The sequence below is a fragment of the Anoplolepis gracilipes genome, chromosome 15 (assembly GCF_047496725.1).
Source record: "Anoplolepis gracilipes chromosome 15, ASM4749672v1, whole genome shotgun sequence".
In the NCBI taxonomy this organism is placed as follows: Eukaryota; Metazoa; Arthropoda; class Insecta; order Hymenoptera; family Formicidae; genus Anoplolepis; species Anoplolepis gracilipes.
Window position 1 is genome coordinate 1,466,206 of NC_132984.1, and position 25,970 is coordinate 1,492,175.

General features: G+C 35.3%; 6 protein-coding genes across 18 annotated transcripts in view; 2 read left to right on the top strand and 4 right to left on the bottom strand.

Moving 5' to 3' along the window:
• The window catches only part of P120ctn (adherens junction protein p120), a 44,224-nt gene extending 35,915 nt beyond the window's left edge, over positions 1 to 8,309 (bottom strand). For 4 of the 10 annotated variants that reach the window (XM_072907658.1, XM_072907652.1, XM_072907651.1 and 1 more), the window contains exon 1: positions 6,586 to 8,309. The gene's annotated coding sequence lies outside the window, so the exon portion shown is untranslated. The remainder of the gene's footprint in view (positions 1 to 6,585) is intronic. The other 6 variants (XM_072907659.1, XM_072907660.1, XM_072907655.1 and 3 more) reach the window with 3 other exon arrangements.
• Positions 8,310 to 8,908: 599 nt separating this feature from the next.
• On the bottom strand, positions 8,909 to 11,516 carry LOC140674256 (replication factor C subunit 4). The gene is made up of 6 exons (XM_072907662.1): positions 11,321 to 11,516; positions 10,818 to 11,093; positions 9,625 to 10,018; positions 9,400 to 9,513; positions 9,143 to 9,226; positions 8,909 to 9,060 (listed from the first exon to the last, which is right to left on the bottom strand). Exons 1-6 carry the CDS (start codon positions 11,431 to 11,433, stop codon positions 8,971 to 8,973), a joined length of 1,071 nt encoding a protein of 356 aa, XP_072763763.1. The 5' UTR covers positions 11,434 to 11,516; the 3' UTR covers positions 8,909 to 8,970.
• Positions 11,517 to 12,441: 925 nt separating this feature from the next.
• Prosbeta2 (Proteasome beta2 subunit) lies at positions 12,442 to 14,586 on the top strand. The gene is made up of 4 exons (XM_072907373.1): positions 12,442 to 12,600; positions 13,149 to 13,328; positions 13,427 to 13,742; positions 14,069 to 14,586. The coding sequence occupies exons 1-4, from the start codon at positions 12,539 to 12,541 to the stop codon at positions 14,345 to 14,347; spliced, it is 837 nt and encodes a 278-aa protein (XP_072763474.1). The 5' UTR covers positions 12,442 to 12,538; the 3' UTR covers positions 14,348 to 14,586.
• An 89-nt stretch (positions 14,587 to 14,675) lies between these two features.
• Positions 14,676 to 21,705, bottom strand: Qua (villin like protein quail). 2 transcript variants are annotated; one of them, XM_072907365.1, is made up of 10 exons: positions 21,318 to 21,705; positions 18,952 to 19,044; positions 18,467 to 18,583; positions 17,633 to 17,973; positions 17,043 to 17,524; positions 16,589 to 16,869; positions 16,094 to 16,280; positions 15,599 to 15,847; positions 15,209 to 15,505; positions 14,676 to 15,073 (listed from the first exon to the last, which is right to left on the bottom strand). In XM_072907365.1, the coding sequence occupies exons 1-10, from the start codon at positions 21,354 to 21,356 to the stop codon at positions 14,724 to 14,726; spliced, it is 2,436 nt and encodes an 811-aa protein (XP_072763466.1). In that variant the 5' UTR covers positions 21,357 to 21,705; the 3' UTR covers positions 14,676 to 14,723. The 2 variants fall into 2 exon arrangements, with proteins under 2 accessions (XP_072763466.1, XP_072763465.1); XM_072907364.1 differs by lacking the exon at positions 21,318 to 21,705 and having other exon boundaries at positions 18,952 to 19,526.
• A 762-nt stretch (positions 21,706 to 22,467) lies between these two features.
• LOC140674058 (uncharacterized) lies at positions 22,468 to 23,646 on the top strand. The gene is made up of 4 exons (XM_072907392.1): positions 22,468 to 22,580; positions 22,656 to 22,759; positions 22,937 to 23,158; positions 23,391 to 23,646. Exons 1-4 carry the CDS (start codon positions 22,490 to 22,492, stop codon positions 23,541 to 23,543), a joined length of 570 nt encoding a protein of 189 aa, XP_072763493.1. The 5' UTR covers positions 22,468 to 22,489; the 3' UTR covers positions 23,544 to 23,646.
• A 158-nt stretch (positions 23,647 to 23,804) lies between these two features.
• Positions 23,805 to 25,874, bottom strand: Mefts (elongation factor Ts, mitochondrial). 3 transcript variants are annotated; one of them, XM_072906962.1, is made up of 4 exons: positions 25,791 to 25,874; positions 25,048 to 25,203; positions 24,428 to 24,959; positions 23,805 to 24,323 (listed from the first exon to the last, which is right to left on the bottom strand). In XM_072906962.1, the coding sequence occupies exons 1-4, from the start codon at positions 25,791 to 25,793 to the stop codon at positions 24,100 to 24,102; spliced, it is 915 nt and encodes a 304-aa protein (XP_072763063.1). In that variant the 5' UTR covers positions 25,794 to 25,874; the 3' UTR covers positions 23,805 to 24,099. The 3 variants fall into 3 exon arrangements, with proteins under 3 accessions (XP_072763063.1, XP_072763062.1, XP_072763064.1); XM_072906961.1 differs by lacking the exon at positions 25,791 to 25,874 and adding an exon at positions 25,618 to 25,784; XM_072906963.1 differs by lacking the exon at positions 25,791 to 25,874 and adding an exon at positions 25,279 to 25,303.
• Between the last annotated feature and the right edge of the window lie 96 nt (positions 25,875 to 25,970).

Consider the following 25,970-nt stretch of genomic DNA (forward strand, 5'->3'; position numbering starts at 1 on the left):
AGCGCTAATGGGGGGGGGGGGGCAGAGGAGGGGCACTGCAATCTTGGACTGAATTTCAGCGACGCAGCTCAGGTATTTTCGATTACTCGCTACTTGAGAATTCCGCTAGATCGTCCTAATCGGCGGCTGCGTGTCGATTTCCTGTTGGCTGTGTACTGATTTACTGGTCTCTTCGTTTTATTGCGGAGTTTTTGCGGCATCCCGAGTACGATAAAAAAGAAAAAAGTCAAAGTCTTCCACGTCTCTTGGGACATGTAATGATATTTCGCCGATTATTTAAAATTTAATTTGAAACGTGTGTACATACATACTTTATATTGAAACAACTGTCTGGCAACATTTTTCTTAAAGGGAGGGAGAAAGACCATTACCGTGTTATCGTTTGCCATTAATTTTACACTCAAGTACGCAAGATATTAGTGTGTTTAGTATTAATATTGAATTACATTATCGACAAAAAGCTGTGTTATACTTAAAAATATTTCACATCTTTTTATCTCAGAAATTAGAAGTGTAAACTTTTAAATGTGCAATTTCAATTTATCTATACGTATAATTATATATATATATGTGTGTGCGTGTGTGTGTGTGTGTGTGTGTAAATAAATTATAAATTAATTTTACACACGACGTGTAATTCATAAATGTGTCTGCAATTTATATAATTATATATCTTTTTTATATAAATTATAATTTATATTATTTTTTCGTGCTATTTTCTTGTACAGGATAAAATGTCGACTTTTTCGTTTGTTCCCTTTGTTTATCCCAGTGGAAGTCTGATTGAATTATAGATTCGGCCATTGCCATCGAAGAAAGAGCAAGACGTTGAAGATTGCGCGATCGAGACCTAATCATGTGAATGATTAAAGACATCGCGAGGGATGTAGAGTGGCACGAACCTTTTGCGCAAAGTGCTCCGACTCTTTATCGAAGTGGCTTTCCTTCATTATTAATCTTAAACACACCATCTAACTGCAACGTAAAAGTATATTAGAAAAAAAAAAAATGAAAAATTTAAGAAAAAATTTGAAAACCTCTCAAGAATCTTGGCATTTATTATTACGCGCAAATTAATTAAGAAAAGTATTATTAAATTTACATAATTACGCCCTCCCATTATTATTTTGGCTGCAACTTGATTTTTAATTATGTATTTTGTATATATTATAGGTACTAAAGAAAAATTTCATCATTTGTAATAATTCAAGACTTCAAGCAAGAATATAATAGAAAATAAACATTCAGCAAACTAATGTAACGTAAGATTGGTGTAATGCAACAACTCTCTTAAGCTTGCATGAGTTAACAGCGTAAGTTAATAATAACATTAAGTTCCGATCTATTATACGGAAACGTGGAAGCTGAGGAGATCTAAACGGGATAATGATAATAAACGACGGCGTATCTCCTTTATATCGCGGTACTGTTTAATCTACCAAATTGCCCGTACAATTTTTGCGATAGACACAAAGACGGATGGACGATAACGTTCGCATAAATGCGAGAATGCGTCACGTCACACAGCTGCACTTTTCTGAGAAATTGGCGCGCGATGTACTTTAACGTCGCCGACAAACCGTTCCTTTACGAGATAAAAATGATAACCGATATTATACACCGTCTCCCTCCCCCTCTCCTCGCCTCCTCCCACGAAGACGGACGTGTGCGATAAAATAGTTTGCTAAAACTGTTGTGCTTTTCTTGTTATATCCTAGGTATGTCTAAAAAAAAATCTCATTATTATTAATAAATTTGTAATGTAAATTCTATCATCATAATTTTTATAACATTTTTTTTATCAGTTTCTATCAGTTTGGATAGAATTGACGCTGATTAATCAATTAATTAGGATTACTATTCTTTTTCATTTATTTTATTCCTATATTTTACTTGCTTACGAAAACTCCATTCTAAAATATTAGTTGAATTTAAATAATATTTTTTGATAAAATAATTTTTTGAGCCCAAGTAATTTAATTTACTTTCTGAGCATCAAAAAACTGCATTAAACAGAGAAACTCTTGTAGAAATATTCAAAGCGACATATACAATACATACACGTATGGGATAAAATAATATACGCACAGGCTCTTTTAATAATCTAATAAATAGTCAAAAAGAAAATGAGATACGGCTCGAAAAAATGATTAAAGAGAGAAATTCGTATAGCCCGAGGAGGTATACGTGTAGCGGCAATTGCCGCGTGGCACGTGACACTGACAGCGCCATTTCCGCGGTTAGCAATCGCTGCGGTCGTCGGCATCCCAGTCATTATGAACGTTAAATATGTCGGTTCAATAAAGTCAGTTGCAATGGAACGTTGAATGTCACTCCAGTTATTAGACAGACTTCATGCAGCTGCATCCCGCGAAAGTCAAAACGCAAAAACGAAAATTATATTTTGTGAGATTAATATAGTAAATATTGCAGAATTAAAATTATTATATGTTTTCTCTTTATAAATTGTGAATTACATATATATATATATATATATATATATATATAAATATTTTTTTCTTTTTTTCTTATATATAAAACCTTTAATATTTTATTAAAAATATAATTTGAAGAGGTACATTTTACACAAGAGAAACTAAAAATTATATGAATTTCATTTACTTGCACGATGTACACATATGAAAGAAACGAAATGCGGGGGAAATTAATTACTTAATGGAACTTGGCTATTAGAGAAAGTTTACGAGTAAAAACGGAAGAAAATTCTTTCCCAGAGCGGTCGTCGCGGACAAGAAAGTTACGTCACGTTAATAAAAAATTTTCCTCAAGATTGATACACAAAATTTGAGCGAACTTTCGGAATATTGTCGAGAAAGTAATAGGAAATAAAAGCGTGTGAGTCTCGAGAGCGACTAATTGCGTCCATTAGCAATCGGGCGAGAGACACACGTACGCTACTTGCAATTTCGAATTACATCCCTCTCGCGGGATGCAATTCGACCCGAAAAAGGTTGGATGCAATGCTACTCGTGTCTGGCATTTACAAACTTTATTCTTCACGCGAAGTATCAAAGTGATAACCTTCGACGAGACTATAAGTCACACCAAGATTCATTCAAAATTACAGCAGTCGCGATATTGAAAGGAATGTTTATTGAAAGAGATATACAATATCATTACCTCGGGACGACAACAGCAAGCAGACACTGGAAATCGAGAAAAGTCGGGGAAATTGAAAACAAGACGAAAGGAAACTGCAACAAACTTCCATCTCGATAGGCAAGAATACGATAAAGAGATGTTTGACCGGTGACACAATTATCAATGTTTGAATATTACTGAGTTCTTGGATCTCGCGTATAAAATATTGTGAAAAGAATAATCAAATAAGTATAATTATAAAATTAAATGTTACCATTTTTTTTTAAAAGAATATGCCTAGAAAAAAATAATACATCTACAAAACAAAATATGTAACAATTATAAAAATATATAAAAGATAAAATATATAATATATTGAAAAGTATGACAAAATAAAAACTGTGCACAAGAGAAACAATATTTATATTCCAGTTGTTATTGTATGTGTAATTTATAGGAAACGCGATATTTCAAATTACACATGTATATAATATATTACAATGTATTACATTGTAACTAGTTTTATATCGTGGAGAATCGTAAGAACTCCTTGAAAAATTTCAGGTATGGTCTTGAAGAATTTTAGATACGGCCTTTATCTTAATTTTTTCTTTATCAAATTCTAAAACTGATATAAAAAATGTATATTACATATTCCCTTTTTTAGTTAAATCAATAATTACATATTTCTGGGATATTAAATTTTACACTGAATTCTACATAGTAAGAGCTAAATCTTTTTGGGCGAATTTTTGTCCTATGGAAAGAGGCAGGGGGAGAAAGGTGTTCGGATTATTATCAATGGAACTCAAATCCCACATGGCGCGGCACCGTCGCGTCGGTGCGCTCTAATTTTCTATTTCCGGCTTGTACTTCTCCCGGCGAGACCGCAACTTAATTAGAGACACGAAAAGTGGAAAGTCGGAGGAAAGGGGAAGTCGAAGGGGTCCCTAGCGCGCGCGCCTCTCCTCTTCCCAGAGATAAAAGATACTAACTTCCGAGCTTTATCGCGGCATGCCGGGCCCCTGGACTTAGTCTCGAGAATAAATACGCCTGGCTTCGTTATCGATCCTCAAGGCGACGCGCCGTGTGATAAGAGCGAAAGACGAACTTTGTTTACTGGATTCCTTCATTTATGCAACACCCTATATTACATAGTCATTCAGCACTAGGGAACGCTGTTTTTTTTAATGCTTGTTTAATTTTATTATAAATATTATATGTGTTTTAATTAAATCAAATATAAAACTTAATCAATCATGTAATAAATAATTGGTAAATTATTTATTATAATTTACCTTATAATTAAATATATAATTTGTAAACTGATTGTCACGGGACGATTTATTATATCGATCACAATTAAAATTGTGTAAAAATGACTAGATTATTATTCAGAATTTTATATAAATTTAATAATACAATAATAATTGCGTATCATGGAATTAAAATATTGAGAGAAATTTATTTACTATTGTTTGTTTTATTTATGTGCATTTTTGGCATGTAAATAAAATAAAATTTATTTTATTTTATTTTGTAATTTACTGTGCCGTCGCAAAAAGTATGGAAAAGCAAGTGTTGAAAAGTGATATTACATTATAACAAATATAAAACATAATCAATCACGGAATAAATAATTTGTAAATTATGTGTTTTATAATTAAATATATAATTTGTAAATTGATTGTCATGGGACGATTTGTTATATCGATCACAATTAAAATTGTGTAAAATTCAGAATTTTATATAAATTTAATAATAAAATAATAATTGCGTATTATGGAATTAAAATATTTGGAGAAATTTATTTATTACTGTTTCTTTTATTTGTGTGTATTTTTTGCATGTAAATACAATAAAATTTATTTTATTTTATTTTGTAATTTACTGTGCCGTCGCAAAAAGTATGGAAAAGCAAGCGTTCAAAATTACACTTCAAAAATGATATAACATTTATATTTTGTTTTGTAAATTATTTTATAAAAATATCTTTAAATTCGAATAGAGACAGATAGATTTATATTTATTGTTTATTCATAATTATTATTATATAATTTTAGAGAGATGCTCTGTATAAATATATATCTTCATGTATTAATCGATATATGATCGTATAATGTGGTATAGCTCGTTTGCTTTTTTTTGTGTGCACAAAGTCGATTATTCGTATAAGAACATGTCGCTCGCGTAGATCTAATTCGAGAATGATAACGCAAGTTCAAAGAACTCCTTCCGTAATCGTTCGTTTTGTCGGTCGGGAACAACGATAAATAAATAATATAACATAATTAACTAGACCAACGATTAGTTAACAACTCAAATAAATTTTAGTACAAATAATATTTTTATATAACGAAGTTTTACTGGCTATCATTTATGGAGTTGTAAGCGATAAAATCCACGTGAATTATTAATCGACGACAAATATAACTATTTTTGAGCACTTACACGCTTCGATTTTCGTTTTATAAGATGGGATCGAAGACGACCGAGTAAAAGATATTATAAAAGCACATGCTACGTATGCCTGCATTTTCGCAAATAAGTGAACTGCAAATAGCAGATTAAGTGTCGGATGATAGATCTTTATTTAATTCGGCAGGATTCAAAGGCCAAAGATCGAACGATCAAAGCGCTTATAGACCTGAATATCTAAAGAAGTAAGGATGAAAAAGAGAGACATAAGAGACGAACGGATTTAAGATTTTAAACATATGCAGGAATTTAAAAATCTTAAAATATAATATAATATTTAAGACTTAAAAATTTTTTTTAAATTAAAAAAGACTGTGTAATAGATTCTTATTAAAAGTATTTTAATTTTAATTATAATTTAAGTTATAATTTTGTACTTAATGTAATTATAAAAATTTCATTTACTGGAATTCAATGACTGAAATTACACTAAATATACACAAGTTCTGGGTTAATTAAAGTTTATAAAAAAAAAATTTTATTATAGATGTAACTTTAATTAGAATTTTACTTATTAAAAATAAATTTCATATTTATCAAATTGTAACAAAATCTTTTATTAAAGTTCAATGAAATTTGAAATTAATCTTTCTTTAAATAGAAAAATCTGATGTAGAATCTAAATCTATATATTAAATATTTATTATAGAAAATTTGTGTTAATTAAAGCTTGTGATTAAAGTCCGTATGTATTAAAATCTTATTAAAATAAAGACACGAATAATGCTCGAGGGAAAGACCGAGCGTGCAATTCAAAGAGAATACGTTAGCAAACGGGACACTCGGATATGTATCCGCGAGTAATCTCAAAGGACCTGGAATTGGAGCGTTCGGCCAATCGGATTCCACTTCGAACACTACTCGTACGATATTCCAGCGTGTACTCGACATCTCGACATTTATATATATATATATATATATATATATATATATATATATATATATATATATATATATATATATATATATATATAATATGTGTAATATCCGTTTGTATAAACTTACCTTTTCTACGACTCACTACTCCACGAGCGACGTCTCCCGTCACATTCCACGAATCGGCCGTGACACCCGTTACAGCCGCAGGAAATACGATCCACCTCGTGACCGCCGTCGTTGTTGTTGTTGAATAGCCCGACGGTATCATCCACGCCTTTGTCCGAACCGAGTATCACACACAGGCCGAGAGGACCGAGGGTCGAAGAAACGCGCGAGGGTAGTAGGAGGAATGAAGGAAAAAGGGATCGAAAGGAATTCCTCGGATCCCTTAAAATCCCTTCGGACCGGCGGCGTCGCGGCGCTCCCTGTCAAACCACGCGCCCTCCTTAGGATCTCGATGCGCACATGGAGGCGTGCCGGCTCGGTTTCCAGTTCCTTTCCGCGGATGTAATAACAGAGAGAATAATAATAATAATAATAATAATAATAATCAATTGGAAATAATACGCACGGGTTAATGCTGCCAATACTACTACTATTATTTAACGTGCGTTATTTTCTCGTCACGGATTCGGAGAACCGTCAGGATCGCACTCTCACTCTCGCGATCAGGGCCAGAGGGGAGGAGGGAGCGGAAGATGCAGCAAAATGCACCGCGACTAGCCGCCCGCTTCGCCGGTCGGATCTCCCTTCAGGACGCCGAACATGTCTCGCTCCGGTTGGCCTTTCTTTCTTTCTTTTTTTTTTTTTCTCCCTTCTTCAGCGTCCTCTCGACCGGAACATCCCGCGGTCTATAATCCCTTCGTCTTGATTCTGCCAAAAATTTCTTTCAAATCCTCTCGCTTTTTACTCTCCCCACAGGGGATTCCGGAGTAAACCTTGGTCGAAGGATGATGAACTCTTGGAACGGAATGATACACTGCCAAGGACAACGCGCGCGGAATGTCCCCAATTCCAGGTGCCGAGGTAAAGAAACGTGAGCGAGCGCCACGAGGACTGGGTGTGCAACACCCCCCCGGGTCCGCTGCTCCTGGCTCGTCACGACGAGGAACGCGGTCAGCACACCTTTCTCGCGATACTCTCCTCTCTCTCCTTTCTCTCCGGAAGTCACGACCTCTACGCCAGCAAATGAGAGAAAGAGAGAGAGAGCGATGTTCTCAACAAGGACGGACCTATCTCCGAAACGTCGTTACAACTGCGAAACGACGTAGCGTAGAACGATGCTGCTGCGGTCGGGGAGGACGGGCGTCGTTCACGCCCCCGTACGTTCGTTCCTTCGTCCGTCCTGTCTTTCTTCTACGACGCGCGACACGGGAACGCCGTCGCGGGACACGGCGACGAAAGGCGTCGGCGGCGATCTTCCCCGATGAAGCACTTACCCGCGAAATAGTAACAATAATAATAACGATCACTCGCGCTTACCAGGACGCGGAGACGTGGCTCCGCCGTCGTGGACAAGGCTTGGACAGCGCTCTAGAGGCACAATGTATGATAAAGAGAGAAAGAGAGAGACGACTGGGGCGGCTGGTGGGGGGGTGGGAAGGGGAAGAGGGGAGAAGAGAGCAGAGAGATACGACGAACGCTTTCGAGTGAGGATTCCTCGCGAAATGAAACGCACATGTGAAACACGCACACCGGCCACCCCCGGCTTCTTCTCGTGCACGCGCTGTCTTTTTTCTTTTTTCTTTTTTCCTCTCTTTTCCCTCTCACGGACGACACATTTTCCGAAAGAGCGAGTGGCGGCGGCGGTCGCGGCTCTCTCGCCTCCTTCCTCTCGCCAACGCCTACACGATACACATTGCACGCAGTAGCAACGACGCCCCTACACGCCGAACGTCAGTGGTGCTCAACGCGACGGTGCGGACCGAGATGCTGAGAGCCCCGTTTCCGAACGACGCCGGGATCCAATTTTATCGGGGTGATTTTTTTTTTTCTCTCTCTCAAAGCGGGGAGAATGTTTCAAGACTTATCGCGATGTGTATTAAGCGTTTTGATTTTTATGACAACGTCTCGTTTTATAAAGTTGCAATTATCACAACCGCTAAATGATACCTAGGGATATTTTGAACGTCGTGCTTGTAAAGATGGTTGGCGTGAAATCTCCAAGTGTTTTAGTAAACTTTGGCGCTGATGTTGCGTCTCTTTAGTTAGGGACGTATGTATGTACATACAGCGACTTCTAGACGAAAGATCATTTCTACTAGTCGAGTTTGATATTCCCTAAGTAATTCCTGTCTAGTTATAAATATTATTGTCTCTAGGGCGTTCTAAAATTCATTTTATAATCACTTTTTTTATCGTTAAAATCGACAAAATTGCTAAAATTGTGAAAGGCAAATTGCACGAACAATTTGTTAAAAATGTATAAAAACTCTCTACTTACACAATATATCTATAAATATAAATATAAATCTTTATATATTATGTAGAAACACATTTTTATAATTTTTTTCATAATTTCCATGCTACTAAGATGGTAGAAAATACGTTTAAAAGCTGTAAATATTCGTCACTTCTTTCCGTTAATTTATAATCGCATTCCTGGAACAGAGAAAAAATTTATCGCATTCATTAATTATTTATTTATTAATTTTTTCATGTGTATGTAAAGAAAATCTCTTACCCCGAGCACATCGCCAATCATCACTTTTTGTTTGTCATTAAGTTCATCAGAGAAAATTACTTTCTCGTTTAATTGTTCAATTACCTAACAAATATAATTACATTAAATCAACCAATTTGATATAGATAACCAACATTTGTATAATAAGAATTAATATTTTATGTATTATTCTTTCAAGATTAAGTAATTTACTCTTAAGTTTTTCAATAACTCAACAGCCACATTCAACAATAATTCAGCAATAATTAAAGCAGTACCTTTGAACCCGGGTATCCTTCCAACAATAAATTTTCGAGCAATTTTTCGACATTATTATAATTTCCCTTTTTACAGGCCTCCCACAGGGTATTAATTTTTTCATCGGGAATCAGCTATTAAGACAAAAACATATCAAATTTTCAAATTACTCGAAATTATTCACAAATTACTCAACTTATTAATAATAAGAAATTTTTATATTTCCAGTTGAAAGCTAAACTTACTCCGATGACATCGAGAGCATCGTCCACTGTGATCTCATAGTCCTTGCCCTTCAACCGTGTGATTGACTGCAGACACATGACAGCCTGTCTTAAATCGCCGCTCGATGCTTCAACGATTTTTTCTAGAACGCTTCTATCGGCCTTTAAATTCTCCTCATTGCATATATATTCGAGTCTTGTGATACTTTTCTCATCACTCAGTGGCTTGAACCGAAATTTGGTGCAGCGTGACGCTATCGGCTTAATAATTCGCGACAGGTAATTGCATACTAGACAAAAGCGCGTGCTATGCGCCTCTTTTTCCATAATTCGACGAAGTGCTGTTTGCGCAGCGCTGGTCATACTGTCTGCCTCGTCCAATATAATGATCTTGAATGGCGGACATTTTTTTCCGCTGAAAAATAAATATTAAAAATTTGAAATAGTTTTGAAAAAAATTGATTTTATTTTATCTGATTTACTTAATATTAAAACAATATTATAAAATGTCTCAGATTATGCCATTTGATCATAAATCGCAATACAATCCACAGGATATCCAAAAAAGATGGTTGATCCTCAAGTACACGCGTTAAGTCAATGTGGATCAAATAATTTTTCTTTCAATTATATCCTTCATATGTAATAATAGTTAGTTAAAGAAAGTTAAAATTATAAAAAATATATCAAAGATTTTAATTACTTAAATATTTAATAATTATTATTGAAATTTAACATCTGTCCAAAAAATTTAAAAAAATAAATAAATAAATAAAACCAATAACATTAATATGCATCTACATGGACTACGTGAGTACTTGAAGATTAACTGTTTGCTTGTGCTTTTCAGAAGTTCACTAATCTTACAGTTCTTCTGCATGTCCAAGCATATTTTCTATCTAGTTGCTAATAAGAGATTTAAAATATTTTATTAGATCTCCTTGATGACAACTATAATGTGCCTTTTGATGAATAATCTTGTGCACTGAGATTCTGCGATCATCAGACCTTTTACTGGATCATCATTGACATTGATTATATATAAATAAAATTTATCATTTTTTTAAAATTAAGAAATAGATAATATTATTTTTCTAAACAACTTTGTGCGTGTTGAAACTCTTATTATTAATGAAAATTCTAATTATCAAAATTATAATCATTAGTAGCAATATTATTAAAAACAGTTGTCGACAAGAAATCAATACACTTACTCTGGTCCGATAGGATTAGCCCTACGTAATGCAAAGGATTTAATCTTTTCCCTCACAACCTGGATACCTCGATCATCAGAGGCATTCAGTTCTAGTATCCTATCCTTATACATGCTACCAAACATCTGTCTCGCAGCTGCATGTATAATGCTGGTTTTGCCAGTACCCGGTGGTCCATAAAACAGCATATTAGGAAAATCTCCATGCTGCATGGCTTGCCTTATCACATTCACCACCTCCGTCTGCTCCACGATATCATCTACATTCTTTGGGCGACTGTAAACCAAAAAAAAAATAAAAACGTATACAATCTTAATCTCATTTTTAAAATAAATAATAATAGTAAAATTATGACTACCGTTACAAAAGTCGAAAAGTGAAGAGTAACGATTAATAGTTGAAAAAAAAAAAGGATATATTTCCAGGTAAAGTTGTTTTAACATTTTGACTTTTTATAATGGTGAAGAAGGTTAATGTCTTGAAATAGTAGTGGAGATACCTACTATTTTTCCACCCATGGTGTCAAGTCCTTCTTGTCGTCCTTAGGGCGAGACGTCGACGGTTTTTTCACATCTGTTGGGACGCCCAGTTTACCAGTTTTCAGGAAAGCGTGCATTTTTTTTCAATTTATGTAATTATCCGCACACCAGAAGCCCTTTACACATTTTCCCGCCTATTTGTCACCATTTGCGTTTCAAGAGGCTTTGCGGACCGCGTTCAGAAATCTATTCATCGGACTGGATAGTATTTGATTGGCCGATCAGGATGAAAGATTTTCGAACGCGTGACGTTTCACATCCAATAGAAAACTCTCGTTTGTAGATTCCAGAATTATTGCTAGTTAAAATGACTAAAGAACGAGCTCTTCTATTGGCTATCGGACGCAGTGTGAATCCTGCATGATTTGCAAAGTAACGTGAGCGGAGAAACGAAGAGAATGCCGTACACTTCTTGTTCTATCTTGCTCTCGCTTCCATTATTCGCAGACGTCACGTGCATCTCTGTTCTTCTAAGGCTTTAGTGACGTCACGCTCCGTCTATTTATTATATGTCGATGGGCGCGTTCGGGGAGACACTATTAGCGCTAACAGCGTCGTTCTATCTTTGTTCAACTTTTAATGAGTAACAAAGATAGAATGACACTGTTAGCGCTAATAGTGTCTCCCCGAACGCGTCCTATGAGCGCAACTCTGGTAATTTCAATGTACCTAAAAATGAACTGTACATGCGCGGACTTGGTAGGTAACCAATCATGATAAAGTGATTTTCTGTCTTAGTTCCTCTCCATTTACGCTCTCTCTCTCTCTCTCTCTCTCTCTCTCAATCTTATGGATATGTCCATATAATTGTATCCAATTTATCTTTAAATAATCTTATAAAATGAATAGAAAATGCGTCATAGAAATAGCCAATCAGAGCTTAAGTAGACACTGCGGCAAAGTTCTGATTGGCTGTTTCTATGGCGCATTTTTTATTCCGTACTTCTATTCCGCACCATGTGATTTCAGCCTAAAGTGAGACAGAGACACTAGCTATGATTGGTTACCTACCAAGTCCGCGCATGCGCAGTTCATTTTTAGATACGCTGACATCAAAGATGCCGACAGAGAGTTATTTGCACTACTGTATATACTGTGGTTACAGGTTACAGGTAGACGTAGAATTGTGTACGGTGTCTGTGTCAGTTTCGCTTGCGATATATATTTGATAGAAACGCGATCATGACTTCGCTTCTCGCACCAGAAATTTCATCGGCAGGCTTTTCGTTTGATCTTTGCCAAAGGTAAAATTTTATTCTGCTTTATAAATTAAATGTGCTTATTTCTCATAGTAGTCAGAAACTAACCTATATGTCGATATTGCTGTGTCACACAAGTCAATTAATTTTCTTTAATAATATATAATAAATTTTTAGATAATATTGAAATATATTTATAAACGATTTTATTTGTATAAAAAAAATGAGTAAAATTTTGATGATAAAATTTTAAAATAAACACAAAAAATTAATTTCTTATTATTGCTGTGTCATATTATCATTACTCGATTACAGTAATATGAATAATGTTAATTTTTATAGTTTCTAATTAACTGTTCATTAATATTTGTTACATAAAGTAATGAATGGTAAATTCAGCAATTTTTTTTATATAAAACAATTTTATATGTGTGTTAAAATATCTTAATAAAACGATACATTTTTAGAAGCTAAAATTTTAATATCATTAATAAAAATATTTATTTTTGTGTATATATAACCAAAAGTAATATATATTTTTTAATTAATAGTAGAGACAATTTCTCCTTTTAATATCTTTTTATTTTGTACAGGAACAATGCCTTGATCAAAAAAGGCTTTGCTGCTCCGAAAGCAGTTAAGACAGGTACTACTATTGCTGGTATAGTATACAAGGATGGCGTTATTCTTGGTGGTGATACGCGAGCTACGGAAGACACCATTGTTGCAGACAAATACAGTTTGAAAATTCACTATCTTGCTCCCAATATGTAGTGAGTGTCGCAGAATCCTCTTTGTAACCAATTAATGTCATTAATTGCTTTTATTTAAACCATTCGTATTTCTTATTAACGGTTGAAATTTTTTATAGTTGCTGCGGAGCCGGCACAGCAGCCGATACCGAGATGACCACTGAAATGATAGCCAGTCAACTGGAGTTGCATCGCCTGAATACCGGCCGTATCGTACCTGTGTGCACTGCAAACACTCTGATTAAACAAATGTTGTTTCGTTATCAGGGCCATATTGGTGCCGCACTCATTTTGGGTGGTTACGATCTGGACGGACCACAGTTGTATTGCATTTATCCACATGGTTCCACAGAAAAACTGAAATATACTACCATGGGATCCGGCTCATTGGCAGCAATGGCAGTCTTCGAAAGCAGATGGAGGCCTGATTTACCGGTAACGAATTAATCATGTAATCTAGAATGATTTAAATCTAGCATGTAAACATTGTTATAAATTTTCAATTGGAAAAAACCAGGATTAATGAATTTAGAGTCTAAAATATTTATTTATAACTTTACATTATAAATGATACATAATTTTATTATTATATTTATTATATTAAATCTATTGTGATTCATATTAAATATTTATATAACTTTTTTATAACTTTTTTTTATATGTTTCCTCTATTTTTATATTAAATAGTGCATTACAATTATTCTTTATTAAAAATGCTATTTTTTATCGAATTAAAAATAATGATTGTCATCATTTTTTAGGAGGAAGAGGCAAAGCAATTGGTGGCGGATGCAATTCGCGCAGGCGTGTTCAACGATCTAGCATCAGGATCCAATGTGGATCTCTGCATCATTCGCAAGACTGGCGTTGAGTATTTGCGACCATATGATACCGCCAGCGTAAAAGGCCAGCGGCAAATCAGTTATCGTTATAAGCCTGGTACTACCGCTGTGCTTACTAAAACAGTGAAGCCGATTATCGTAGAGGAGGAGACGGTGCGCCCGATTCAACATGGCGAGGCGATGGATACGTCTGCGTGAAACTATTAATTAGTTCAGCTTAAACTTAAGTTATAGTAAATTTTTTCCAAACATATGTTGATTAAAATCTAATCTTTAAATATTTCTAATAAAAATATTACTGCGTGTGCGCAAACAAAGCATACAATTTCTAAATGGTGACTAAAAAAAAGAAAAAAATACTTGAATTTTTTCTTAAGTGGGCTCATGTATATCTCGCGACACCAGCAGGTTAATAAAATATATGTCATCTATAAAAAGTTAACGTTGAGGAGTAAAGTAACATAAAATATTTAAGATTGCCTGCAAATTTATCATGTGATCGGAAAAGCAATGGTTAGTAATATAAAATTTAGAATATGTCATGTACATGAAAAGCGAAACCGATTTATAAACGTTAGAAGAGTCCAGCGGCCTGCTTCAGCCGCTGCCTCTTCCAGGCGGGCAATTTTTCGAATTCCGCGGGTTCCATTTTAAAGATCGCGATGAAATTGTCATAAGTCAGATGCATCTCTTTGCGTCTGACATCGACGCCGGCTGGCAGGTTCTCTGGCTCGCTCTTCAGCGTTGCTGGCGGATACTTGATGTAATTATCGAAGTCTGTGGTAGCTTTAGAGACCATCTGCGTTCTCGTCGATTGATCTTTGTCCTCTAGCAGACCGCAGAAGATCTCAAACGGCTTATAGTCCCTTAGCAGATTGTGGTTCCAATTCTCAAACAGTCCGATAAAGATGGCCGGTTCTAAACCTGAAGAGTGACAAAGATAAAATTTAAAATCAAATAATCTAAGAAAAATTTTAAAAAAGAATAATTAAAAGAAGATAACTCTAAAGAGAAAAAGTTTTTTTTTTTATTTTTTTTTATTTTATATTCGAGACTCACCTTGTCTGATTACCGAAATGGTCGTATTGCGATTTCGACCTGCGGGATGTGTGTAAAGATATATAGTAGCGTCTTCGACACATTCTTGCAGTGTCTTTGGAACGGAAAATTTGCCTATCCACACCCAGATCACATTACCAGCGTCCAGTAGCCAGACGGCTTCCGGTATCAAAGAATTCTGCCGGAACCCGAGAACTTGCTCGCCCACGAAGAGACCGTTCTCGGTGCGGCACTGAAAGAGGTGCTTGTCTAGTTCCTCACCGATTTCCTCGGTTTCTGTGCCGTAAGTACCTCTTCCTGAAGAAAACAAAATATCCTGAATAATTTTAGAAACATTGAAGAGCGTTAAACTTCTCTCCTTAAAATCCTCTCTCTCTTTTTATAATTTACCTCCAAGTTCGTTCCAGAAATCATCACCCTCCTTATCCTCAGCGACGAGAGGTGCATTTCTAGGGGCGAGGCGTCGCGACGCCTGTCGAGCGTCACCCGTGCTCTTGCTGCCGCACCAGACGATCGGTGTGTTGGAGAAGAGGATGAACACCGCGCTGGAATCTAAACTGCTAGCTCGCAACGGACGTTCCACCGCCTTCGAAGTGTATGGCGTCGAGCCGAACACTCTGACCAGATATTTCTTTGGCGCTACAAATCAAGAAGCTTTGTTATAAAAAATGAAAAGATGCATCCTACAAACTTTATTTTTCTAAAACAAGTAAACTTCAAGATATGTTTTATATTCATGTATAAATTAAAATTTGTTTTTATTTTTTTTTAATTTTCTGTCAATTCGAATGATAGATATTATCTGTCTTTTATATATTTTTTATAGTTCTTTGTTATTTTTGTAAACTTTTGTTTAAATAATAATTTAAGCAAATAGGAACTTACGCGAATCACGGTGACGTCCAGCAAGTATCTTCAGCTTGCCATTGTAAATCTGCAATAAATGAGGTGGTTCTCTGCCTTGAGATGCCTTCACCAATTGTGCGTTCGTCTCTTCAGATAAATGGCAAGCTGCCGTCAATGCTGCATCACGATCCACCTTGATAGAATGGACACCTTCCCAACAATAAATCTGAAAAAAATATTTCATAATTGCCTTCAGAATTTTTTACAGTTATTATTGTTTCAATTTTTAGACATCTCTGCCTCTCGCATACATAAGACTGGATAAATTAAAATTAAAATGAAGATTCCAATTTCTCTCATCATCTAACTTTTTTACAAGATTATGATATAGTTTAGAAGAAAAATTATAAACGATATACAAAAAAAATTAATAATATTCTAATTCAAAGTATGAAACACACAAGAGATATTTAGGGAAAGCTTTTTTAGAAAAAATTAATACCTCTAAATAATTCGATATAGATATCTACGTACAATACTTCGACATCTTCGTCCCTGTCCGTATTTGTATAGCATCACGTAGCAGGCTTCTGCATAATAGATCCCTCTGTCTTCTACCTGGAGCATGCCCTCCTTCTGCTCGACCCTCCACAAAGTCCGCTCGCCGGATCCGTCGTCCACTAGTTGACACTCAGCCGCCATTCTCGGTCTTTCATTCATGTAATCGGATTCGAAACTCACCGGCAACGTCAGTGGTCTAGTCTTAGAAGGTTCCCAGCCTCTCAATAACGCTTTCATCTCCACCGGTTCATGACCTTGTGTTTCGTTTCATTTTATTTTTATTTATTAATTATTACGCATCATTAGTCTAATCTTTGAAAAAAATAATTTTTGAAACTTAATTTTATATCTAATTTAATATTTTTTTTTATTTAAGGGAGACTGATTTTTTTTTTATTTTCATGTGAAATGCATCCGTCTTGTATACCTTCTGTCGCCCTGGCCACTGGCATGCCGTCGCTGTAATTCTTCTTCTTGACGAATCCACGCGCATTTCTAACAGCTTCCAGTCTCTCCCTGGCGTTGACGTCGCGACCAACCCAGGCCCAGACCCCTGCCTCGCCCCGATCCACCAGGTATACGGAATTGGAAGTTAAATCGCTGCAAAGAATCGGCCCGGACTTCAGTTCGGCAACCTTGTACTTGCCCGATTGCTCGCTGCACTTGTATAATTTAATAGGACTCGGGGGGTTGATGCGGTGCTGACGATCAGGCGCCACCACCCTCATTGAGGGGTCCAGCACGCTGCTGAAGAGTTGCTTGTCGTCCTCGGGCAACGTTTGTTCGTAGCCATCCTCGACCACCACTACACGGCCATTATTATTCTCTTTTCGGGACTCTAGGAGACTAGCAGCGTGACGTTTGTGCAGTGGATCTGATAGGGATCCTAGCCACAGGAAGATGACTCCTCTAACAAAACCAAAAAGAATTTCTTATTTAATTGTAGATTTTTATGATCATTTGAAGAATCATTTTGCAAAATTTTTCTGAATGCATATAAAACTTCGAACGGCGTACTTTGCGCGAATATCCACCAGGATGACATCGCGACAACTAAAATGCTCCCAGTGGACTCTCGCCAGCTCCGTTAGAATCGGCACAGCCACCCCGGAGACTCGATGAAGAGTGCAAACGGGCGGATCGAAGTGCAAGTTCTCGATGACCAACTGCTGCCGGAAGTAAGCGAGGAACCGGGGGCTCTCGCGACCCTGCGCTTCCCGCATCAGGATCATCGCCGAGGTCTGCGAGTCGAGCTCGGCGGCACGAAGTGCTGCGGCACCGGACACTGTTGAATCGCAATTGACGCCAATCCAGAAGTGGATGGCACGCACCACCGAGGTATCCTTCAGGTCCTTGATCTGTCAATCAGTCGTGTTTTAAGAATCTTATATGAATATATATTATCTCAATTGTTATGTAAACATTAATTAATTATTGAGATAAGGAATAAAAAAAAAGTTATTACTTACAATTAGATTTAAATTAATCACTTTTTAATAATTAAATAATTATTAATAATAATAATTTAATAATTTTAATTAATTAAAAGTTAATAATTTAATATTAAAATTTTTTTTTTTTTTTATATTAAAAACTTGGAAATAATATTTTATTTAATTTTGAAAATTTTATATAAAATTCAAATACCGAATTATTATTATTTTTTAATTAAATCACTAGGCATTAATTTTTCTTTTGCTTCTAACAAGTTTAATAGGAGCAATCTAGAAGAGAGTTAAATTTAACGAAGAAAATTGCATCAGAAGAGTCGGAAACAGATTTCGTATGTGAGGCAATGTTCGTGTTTGCGGTTTCTTTTGCGACGATGCAACACAATGGAAGTAAAAGTACCGGCATGGTCGGGTAAGGAAGAGCACCGTCCTTCGCGGATACAGCATAGACGATGTATGCTGATTCGGAGAGGAAGAGGCCCATGTTGCTGTTGGTTACGGCCGTTGCGCGCAGACCCTGTCCGACAGATATATAAATATGAAAGTGTCAAATAAATATTTGAAATAATTGAGAAAAAAATTAATTATAACATGATGGATAAAAGAAGTAATTTTATAGTATTTTAAGTAAGTATATTTTAATATAACAAACTTTCAATAATCATTCTATGAATTCTTTCAAAGTATAATAATCATCATAAATAATTGAATAATTATTATAAAACTGTTAAAGTGACAATTTTACTTATATATATATTTTTTTAGTTTAAATTATATTTTTCATATTTTATTTATATAGATATTTATATAGTTATCATATACACATATTAGAATTTTTTATTTTAGAAAATATTAAGTAAATATTTTTGATAACAGAGAGCTTACTTCGATTTTCCAGACGCGAAAAGTGCTGCTGTTCTTCGGGATGTTCCTGAAGACCTCGCCGCCGGAATCATCACTGCGGTAGCTCCTGTCATCCTGCGAGATGATATTTAAATCTTCAGGATAAAGCACGTTCGTCATGTTTATCGCTAACAATTCTTTCAAAGATTTCTCTCTTTCCAAAACTTTTCTATAATCTTGCAATTTATTTCTCGTGCAAAATTCTATATTACATCATAAACTAGCGATGAATCGATTCGACTTTTAATTAGTAATCCTGTATCAAGAATAAAGCCCGACTACTAGACTACTCGAGACCAGTTCTCGAAACTGCTGTCGGAGAAATGTTAGAAAAGTGGAAACTCGAAACGAGAATTTTTCAGGATCAAACGTCGAACGCACGCAATGAAGTAATTAAAAAAGATAACTAATTCCGGCACGATAACATTGTTTCGCGCGGGTGAGTTCACAGGCAAACGAGGCAAGAGTTTTGCAACAGAGAAACTGCGCTCGCGCGCTTCGCGAGCGGACTGAAAACTGAGTTACCAGAGCTCGCGAGGATCTCTACCTTGCAGGGGCACACCTGAATGCGTGTTCGACGCACTTGTGTGCCGTATGTACTGAAAACTGTTTATCATCTTAAGTACAATTATCTAATCTAATTTAGTTCAGGGAGGAGATCCTCCGTATGATTTTTTTTTTCTTTAATATGTAATCAATTTTAATATTTACATTTATTATAATTAAATTTAAAATTAAAATAATTATTTGTTTATTATTTTAATTAATTATTTAATAATTAAAAAATATGCAGGGAAATAATTTAAATTTACTTTTCAACGTTTTTTTCTTTACATGTCTGTAAAAAATTTTTATCGTATATAGAAACTTTACTCTTGAAAGTAATACAGGAACCTAAGGTAAAAGAGATTTCAAAGTATAATTTTTTTGCGATAGTTATAAATATTTGTATATAAATTAAACACAGAGGATAAATTTTAAATTAAACATACATGAATTAAGGACACATTTTTGAAATATTTTTTTTATATCGTGAATTATAATTTATTCCAAGTGACAGTAATTATAATTGGCGATTTCCAAATCTAATTCTGTTTAAATAAGAAACTTTATGTTGTTTGCTATTGTCTCGAGTTGATTGACCTGTAACCACATCGGATCTCGGTAAGATGGGGCCCATTACGTCGCGGCATTGTGCCGGTTTTGTTCTCTACATTGTGTGTGTGCGCGCCTGTGTGCCTGTGTGTGTATGTACGTGTGTACGCGCGCGTCTCATTTATATACACACTTTTACGCACGTACGCACGTACACATGTGGCTTAAGCATCATCCGCGACGATTACCGTCACTGCGAGACAGGAAGTCGCAACTACCGCCCGCATGCGCATTTTTGTGCGAGAATTGCGTCAAAAGGTGAAAACTCACTGTCGTTTGACCGCAAACAACAGTTGCGAGACCTTTTCATAAGAAGAATGGATTTTTTCGAATAATTTATTTTTATTCAATAATATATAATAGATAAAGAAAATGGTAGCATTGGAATAAAATTTTAGGGGATACTAAAATGTAATTTTTGTTTTTAAAAACAAATGTCTAAATATACTTTTTATTAGATATTTAAATACATGTAAAAGAGTAAATTTAATTTAATTAAATTTAATTCTCCAGAAAAAATATTAAAATTTGTATTTTAATTTATATTTATATTTATCGGAAAATTGCTCTATTTTGTATAAATATATATGTTTTATATATTTTAATCATTTTACTGACCTTAATTTAATACAGTTAAGTAATTATTTTTAATATTTGTAATTTTGTTGTAACATTATCCACATATTTTTGCTTTCTTTATCTAATTATTTCCATCAATTTTCCATCTTTTTTTTTGTCTTCTTTTTGCCTCTTTCACGTAATGATATTTGAGCCTGAATCTAGTTTCCTACTTAGTTAAATCATTATGCGAGCATTAAACAGAGCAGAAATATATGGTAAGAGAAAAAAAAAATGTTTAATTAAGATAAGGCAAAAAAAAAATAAAATGAAGAAAAACATTCCTCAATTAAAAATCTTTTTAAGAAAGGAATAAAAGACAATTTTCTAAAAATGGAAAAGTTTTCAAAAAGTTCAGAATACAAGTAATATATTTTCCACTACAAATATATCCTTCAAAAAAATTCTTCCAACATCTCTTGTAACATCTATTTGCAGCTGATAGAAATTCAACGTAAGCGGAAGAGACTTATCCTTCATCATCGGAAAAACTTTCCGAAAGCTTCGCACTCACGTTTCTCTCATGAATCTTTCACGATCATCAAACTCCGTACTCTCCTTGGATGATCACTCACCCGCCTGGGGAAATCCATTGTTCTCGCTATCGCGGACATCAGCAATCGGGGTCCATTTAAGCGCCGCCTCTACCTCGCGAGGGACACGCGCCAAGGAGCAAGGATACACTCTCAAGTTCTTCGTGTACGATGTGTGTACGGCGGCTAACTGTATATGCGAACAACTGATACCTACTTCTTCCCGGCTGAAAAGGAGACCGTACCGGTGCTGTCCGGAAGTGGGCCCCGGAACTCCGGCCGGCCAGCCGTGACCGGCAACAGCAGCCGCAGCGGGTATACGCGCGCGCTTCGGGGCCCCGCCGGGGCCCCGCCGATCTCACCTGAGCACGCAACACGGACGCACACCTGTTCTCGAGCTCCCCCCGCTGCCTTTCCAACGTTACTTCGCCACGGATAGATAGAGCACAAGCAGTTATTACACGTCCTAGAACATGTAATGAGCCCCTCGCTCGCGCGTTTCGTTCCGCTCGTTCCGTCGTCTGTTAAATGCGTTTTTTTTATGTAAAAAAAAAAAAACGCGAAAAATTAAATAAATTCCAGATGAGCGGAAATCAGATAAGGGGTTACTGTGCAAATTCAAAATTTTGCATTTGCAACATCAAGCTGATTATAAATATGAATCTAGAGCACGAAATTGAAATTGAAATAAAGGTGGAATAATTAAAATATATATACTTATTAACATTGTTTCTCAATCGAGATACAATATTATTGTCTTTATATATGTTTTTTGTTTAATTTATATATTTTAACTAACACACAAAATATTAATAATGAAGCGTTAAATAAAAGAAAATAATTGTTTTTTTTTTTTTTTTTTTTGTAAAAAGAAAGAACAAAAATTATATAGACATTATTATTATTTTTTAATAAAAATATCAGTATCTTTTAAATTTTCTAAGAGAACAAAAACGTATAGTTTTCACACACACACTTAAATATATAAAAATACTTTAAAATAAATAATTATATGAAGGATTTCTTTAATAAAATTAGTATTTTTTTCCATACAATTATATTCGATAGAACTAAAGATTTTTTTTTAATTAAACGTCGAAATTATTAAAGGCATATCAATACGATTCGATTTGATTTTTCGAAACAAAGAGCGCTCGCCACACATTTTTCCATGACAGGAGACGGCGACGAAGGGATGAGGGCTTCGTCGACAAATGTCAGAGAGGTGTCTCCGTCTTACCATCCCTCGACGGCGCGGAGATCCTTCGATGGATTGGCAAAACGAGGAGTCAGATCAGTCGAGCGGTATATCGAGGTAGAAAGATGCTTCTTGCGAGAACTCCCTTTATAACGTACATCGTACACTTTCTTTCTGGGTAGTCGAGAATCTGAAATGGGATGAGAACGATCATCCTGCGGCCAGGACGAAGGATGCTGCGGCCGCCGTTGATCTGGACCGCAACGTTTGCTCTCGAGGAGTTCAGGTAAAATTACGAAAAAAAATTATGATCCAAATAAACTTCCAAATTACACATAATTGGAAGTTAAACAAATACTTCGCATAAATAAATTTTTAATTGATTGATATAAAATGAGCAAGTAAAAAATCGAGATTTTAAAATAATTATGTGTTTTTAATGGATTTATTTCTTTTTTCATAGGTTGAAATTGGAATTTGCAACAACATTAAAAAGTTTACGTCGGCTTTGAAAAATCTGGAGCTTGAGACGAACGACGGAGATTCTCCAGAATTTAGAACGAGCGACGTGCAAACCGATTACTTTAATGATTCTGAACAAGAAGAGAACGTCCCCGTTTTCAAGACAAGGGAAATATCAACCTTTCAATTGGTGATTCAGGGAATGGAAATTTTAAATTTCCAGGTATTTTAAATTTCCTCATTTATCTACGATTAACTGAACCTTTGAAAGAGTGATCAATTAATTTTTTTTTTCAAAAATTAATTTTTTTAAATCCAAAACTTGAAACAGAAATACAAAATTTTAATTAACTATCAAGAATGTTTAATTTCACAGCACACAGATTTGTATGCACTTTATTTATGCAATTTAATCATGCCATATAAAAAGATCGTACAAAAAAGAATTTATGCAGGGTACGAGGCATTCCCCCGCGGAAATTGCGCCCTATTGGAAGAAAGATTCTCGGATGTGGTTATGGAAGTCAGTAAGGCTTGCGAGAAGAATAAGAAAAACCAAAACAAAGGCTATTCCTGCGAGCACTTTGTATCGTGAAGATCTTTCGTAGCGTATTTTTTTTATTCGATGATGTACATATAAATTTTCAGATGTTTTTTGTTTTTTTTTATACGAATATATTCGAATATTTTTATGAAAATAATTTCGTAACACGCCAATCAATAAAATAATACAAAATAAAAAAAATACAGGTATTTAATATAATATTTAAACTATATTAAACTATATGAAAATTCTGTATGAAAATTTAGAAATTGTACTAAACGTTATTTTAATATAAAGCAAGAGGTGAGATACAATAATAATAATAATTTAAATTTACGTACGCTAAGATATTATCAATTTTATTATACATGATACATTGTACATAGCAATAAGATTTGACATTTCAATCTATTCTTCCTTTTTACACTTGTTCTCTACGGCAAAATTATTTCAAAATAATTAAGCGAGTTGCTTTTCATACAATAGTCATTCCTTTTCGATTGTTTTTTTATAACAAAAATATAAACTATTATCATCATGTATCGTAAAAATTATCATTAATGGAAAATGTGACATATAATCGAAACGATGATGATACTTCATAAATATTGAAATTGATTTCAGCCGCACGTTTGAATACTCTCTACTGTTGGCTCTTCGTCGAGATTTTCACCAACTTCGAAGCGTGCAAAATCGATGATCTCAGTTTTTGTATCTTCTAACAATTGTTGTACGAAGACAGAGGGATCAAGTAGGAATTCCTGATAGATCATGCAAGGCTCCTCATCCACATTGTTATGCGGCTCGTCCACTCGGGGATTTCCAATCTTCTGCGGATCCATACCTATCAAGAGAAACAATTATAAGAGTATTATTTCCTTTTCTTTCTTTCTATCCAACTCCTTTGTTGATTATTACTTTGATTTGCGATAGATAAACTTAACTTACCAATGATATGCTGACAAAGTTGCATGCCTAGTATATTGTCTCTATTCTGGCATTTGACAGCGATAAGGGCACCGTACTTGCCAAAGGACACAGGTATGGGATTCATGGGTGTTGGATGTGTACAGCCAAATAACGTCACGTTCGGTGATTGCACACTGATGGCAAGAGCGCGTCTTAACTTGATATTCTCGCCCACGTCGCCAATGGTTAGAGCGGAATGATCGTTCAGATTCTTGCCATCTACGTCTGACAAGGTTTTGAGATTGTCCGCATGAAAGACAGTTCGCTGCACTTCGTTCTGAATTTCCTGAGACTTTGCATAATTCAGTACAGCGGCGGCTACTCTTTCTGCGAGACCATGAAATTTCTTGTTTTGCGCCACAAAATCAGTTTCACAGTTAATCTCTGCCAAGGCAGCGTATTGTCCATCGATGGTCACTGCAATAAGGCCTTGACTGGTATTGCGACCTTGCAATTTGGCTGCCTGAGTCCATCCATGCTGTTGTGCCTGTTCTTTCAGCCATTTCTCAGCCTGGAGCAAGAAAGGACTAAGAGATTCCATCATTTAGTTAATTAGAGCCATAATATGCTTAAATGGATCTAGTATATATACTTTTTACCTTCTCTAGATTATTCTCGTGCAATTGCAGGGCTTTCTTGCAGTTTTCTAAAGTATAACCAGTCTTTTTGCGCAGCTTCTGTAGCGGGGATTTCTTCGTTGCCTGCCACAGCAAGCTATTTGTGTGAATCAAGCGAAATATCTGGGCTGGAATCATCTAGAATATATTATTAACATTAATTATTAGCAATAAGTTATTTCAAGAAATAAAAATTTATTTATGCAACTACACCTTTTGACAATTGTCAAAAATGAAAAAAATTTTAATTTAACTTTTAGTAAGACTGTGAAATTAAATAGTCCATGTAATTTTTAAAAGTTGCAAAATTACATGGGGATTATCTAATTTCAGGACGCAGTGATAATCAGGTTGCAGACGATTTCTTCAGCTAAAACATAACCTAAAAAATCGCACGCAAGATTCAGAATGCTTTTTGTCGCGAAGAAAGAAAGGGCGAAAGCAAAATGATTTTCTCGTTAATCGGGAGATTCATAGGACTCATTAATTATACTACATCGATCAATCACGTTGCCTAGAAACTGCAATCGAAGAGATGCAGTTTGCAATTACCGCAGATTCCAGAGCGCGATTGACAAGCGGAGACACGTGTATAGCAGCGTAAACTAAAGTCGATTCGGAAATTAATTTTGCGAGATGCAAATGGGCTATTAATTGGCGAAAGGTTGCGTTCATTTGTCAATTTTAAATATACATCGCGACCACTTATCGATGCAAACACTCACCATGCATGAAGGTTAGAGCATATACTATCCTATAGAAAATCGAGGCTAGAAAAAGAGACAGGTATATTTCTGGTTGGAGTTCCGTCTCTCTTTTATATTCTATCATCTGAACTAAAAACATTTCTCGTCAGATATTTAGCAATAAATGTGATACAGGAAATGTTTCGGTTTTATTTATAC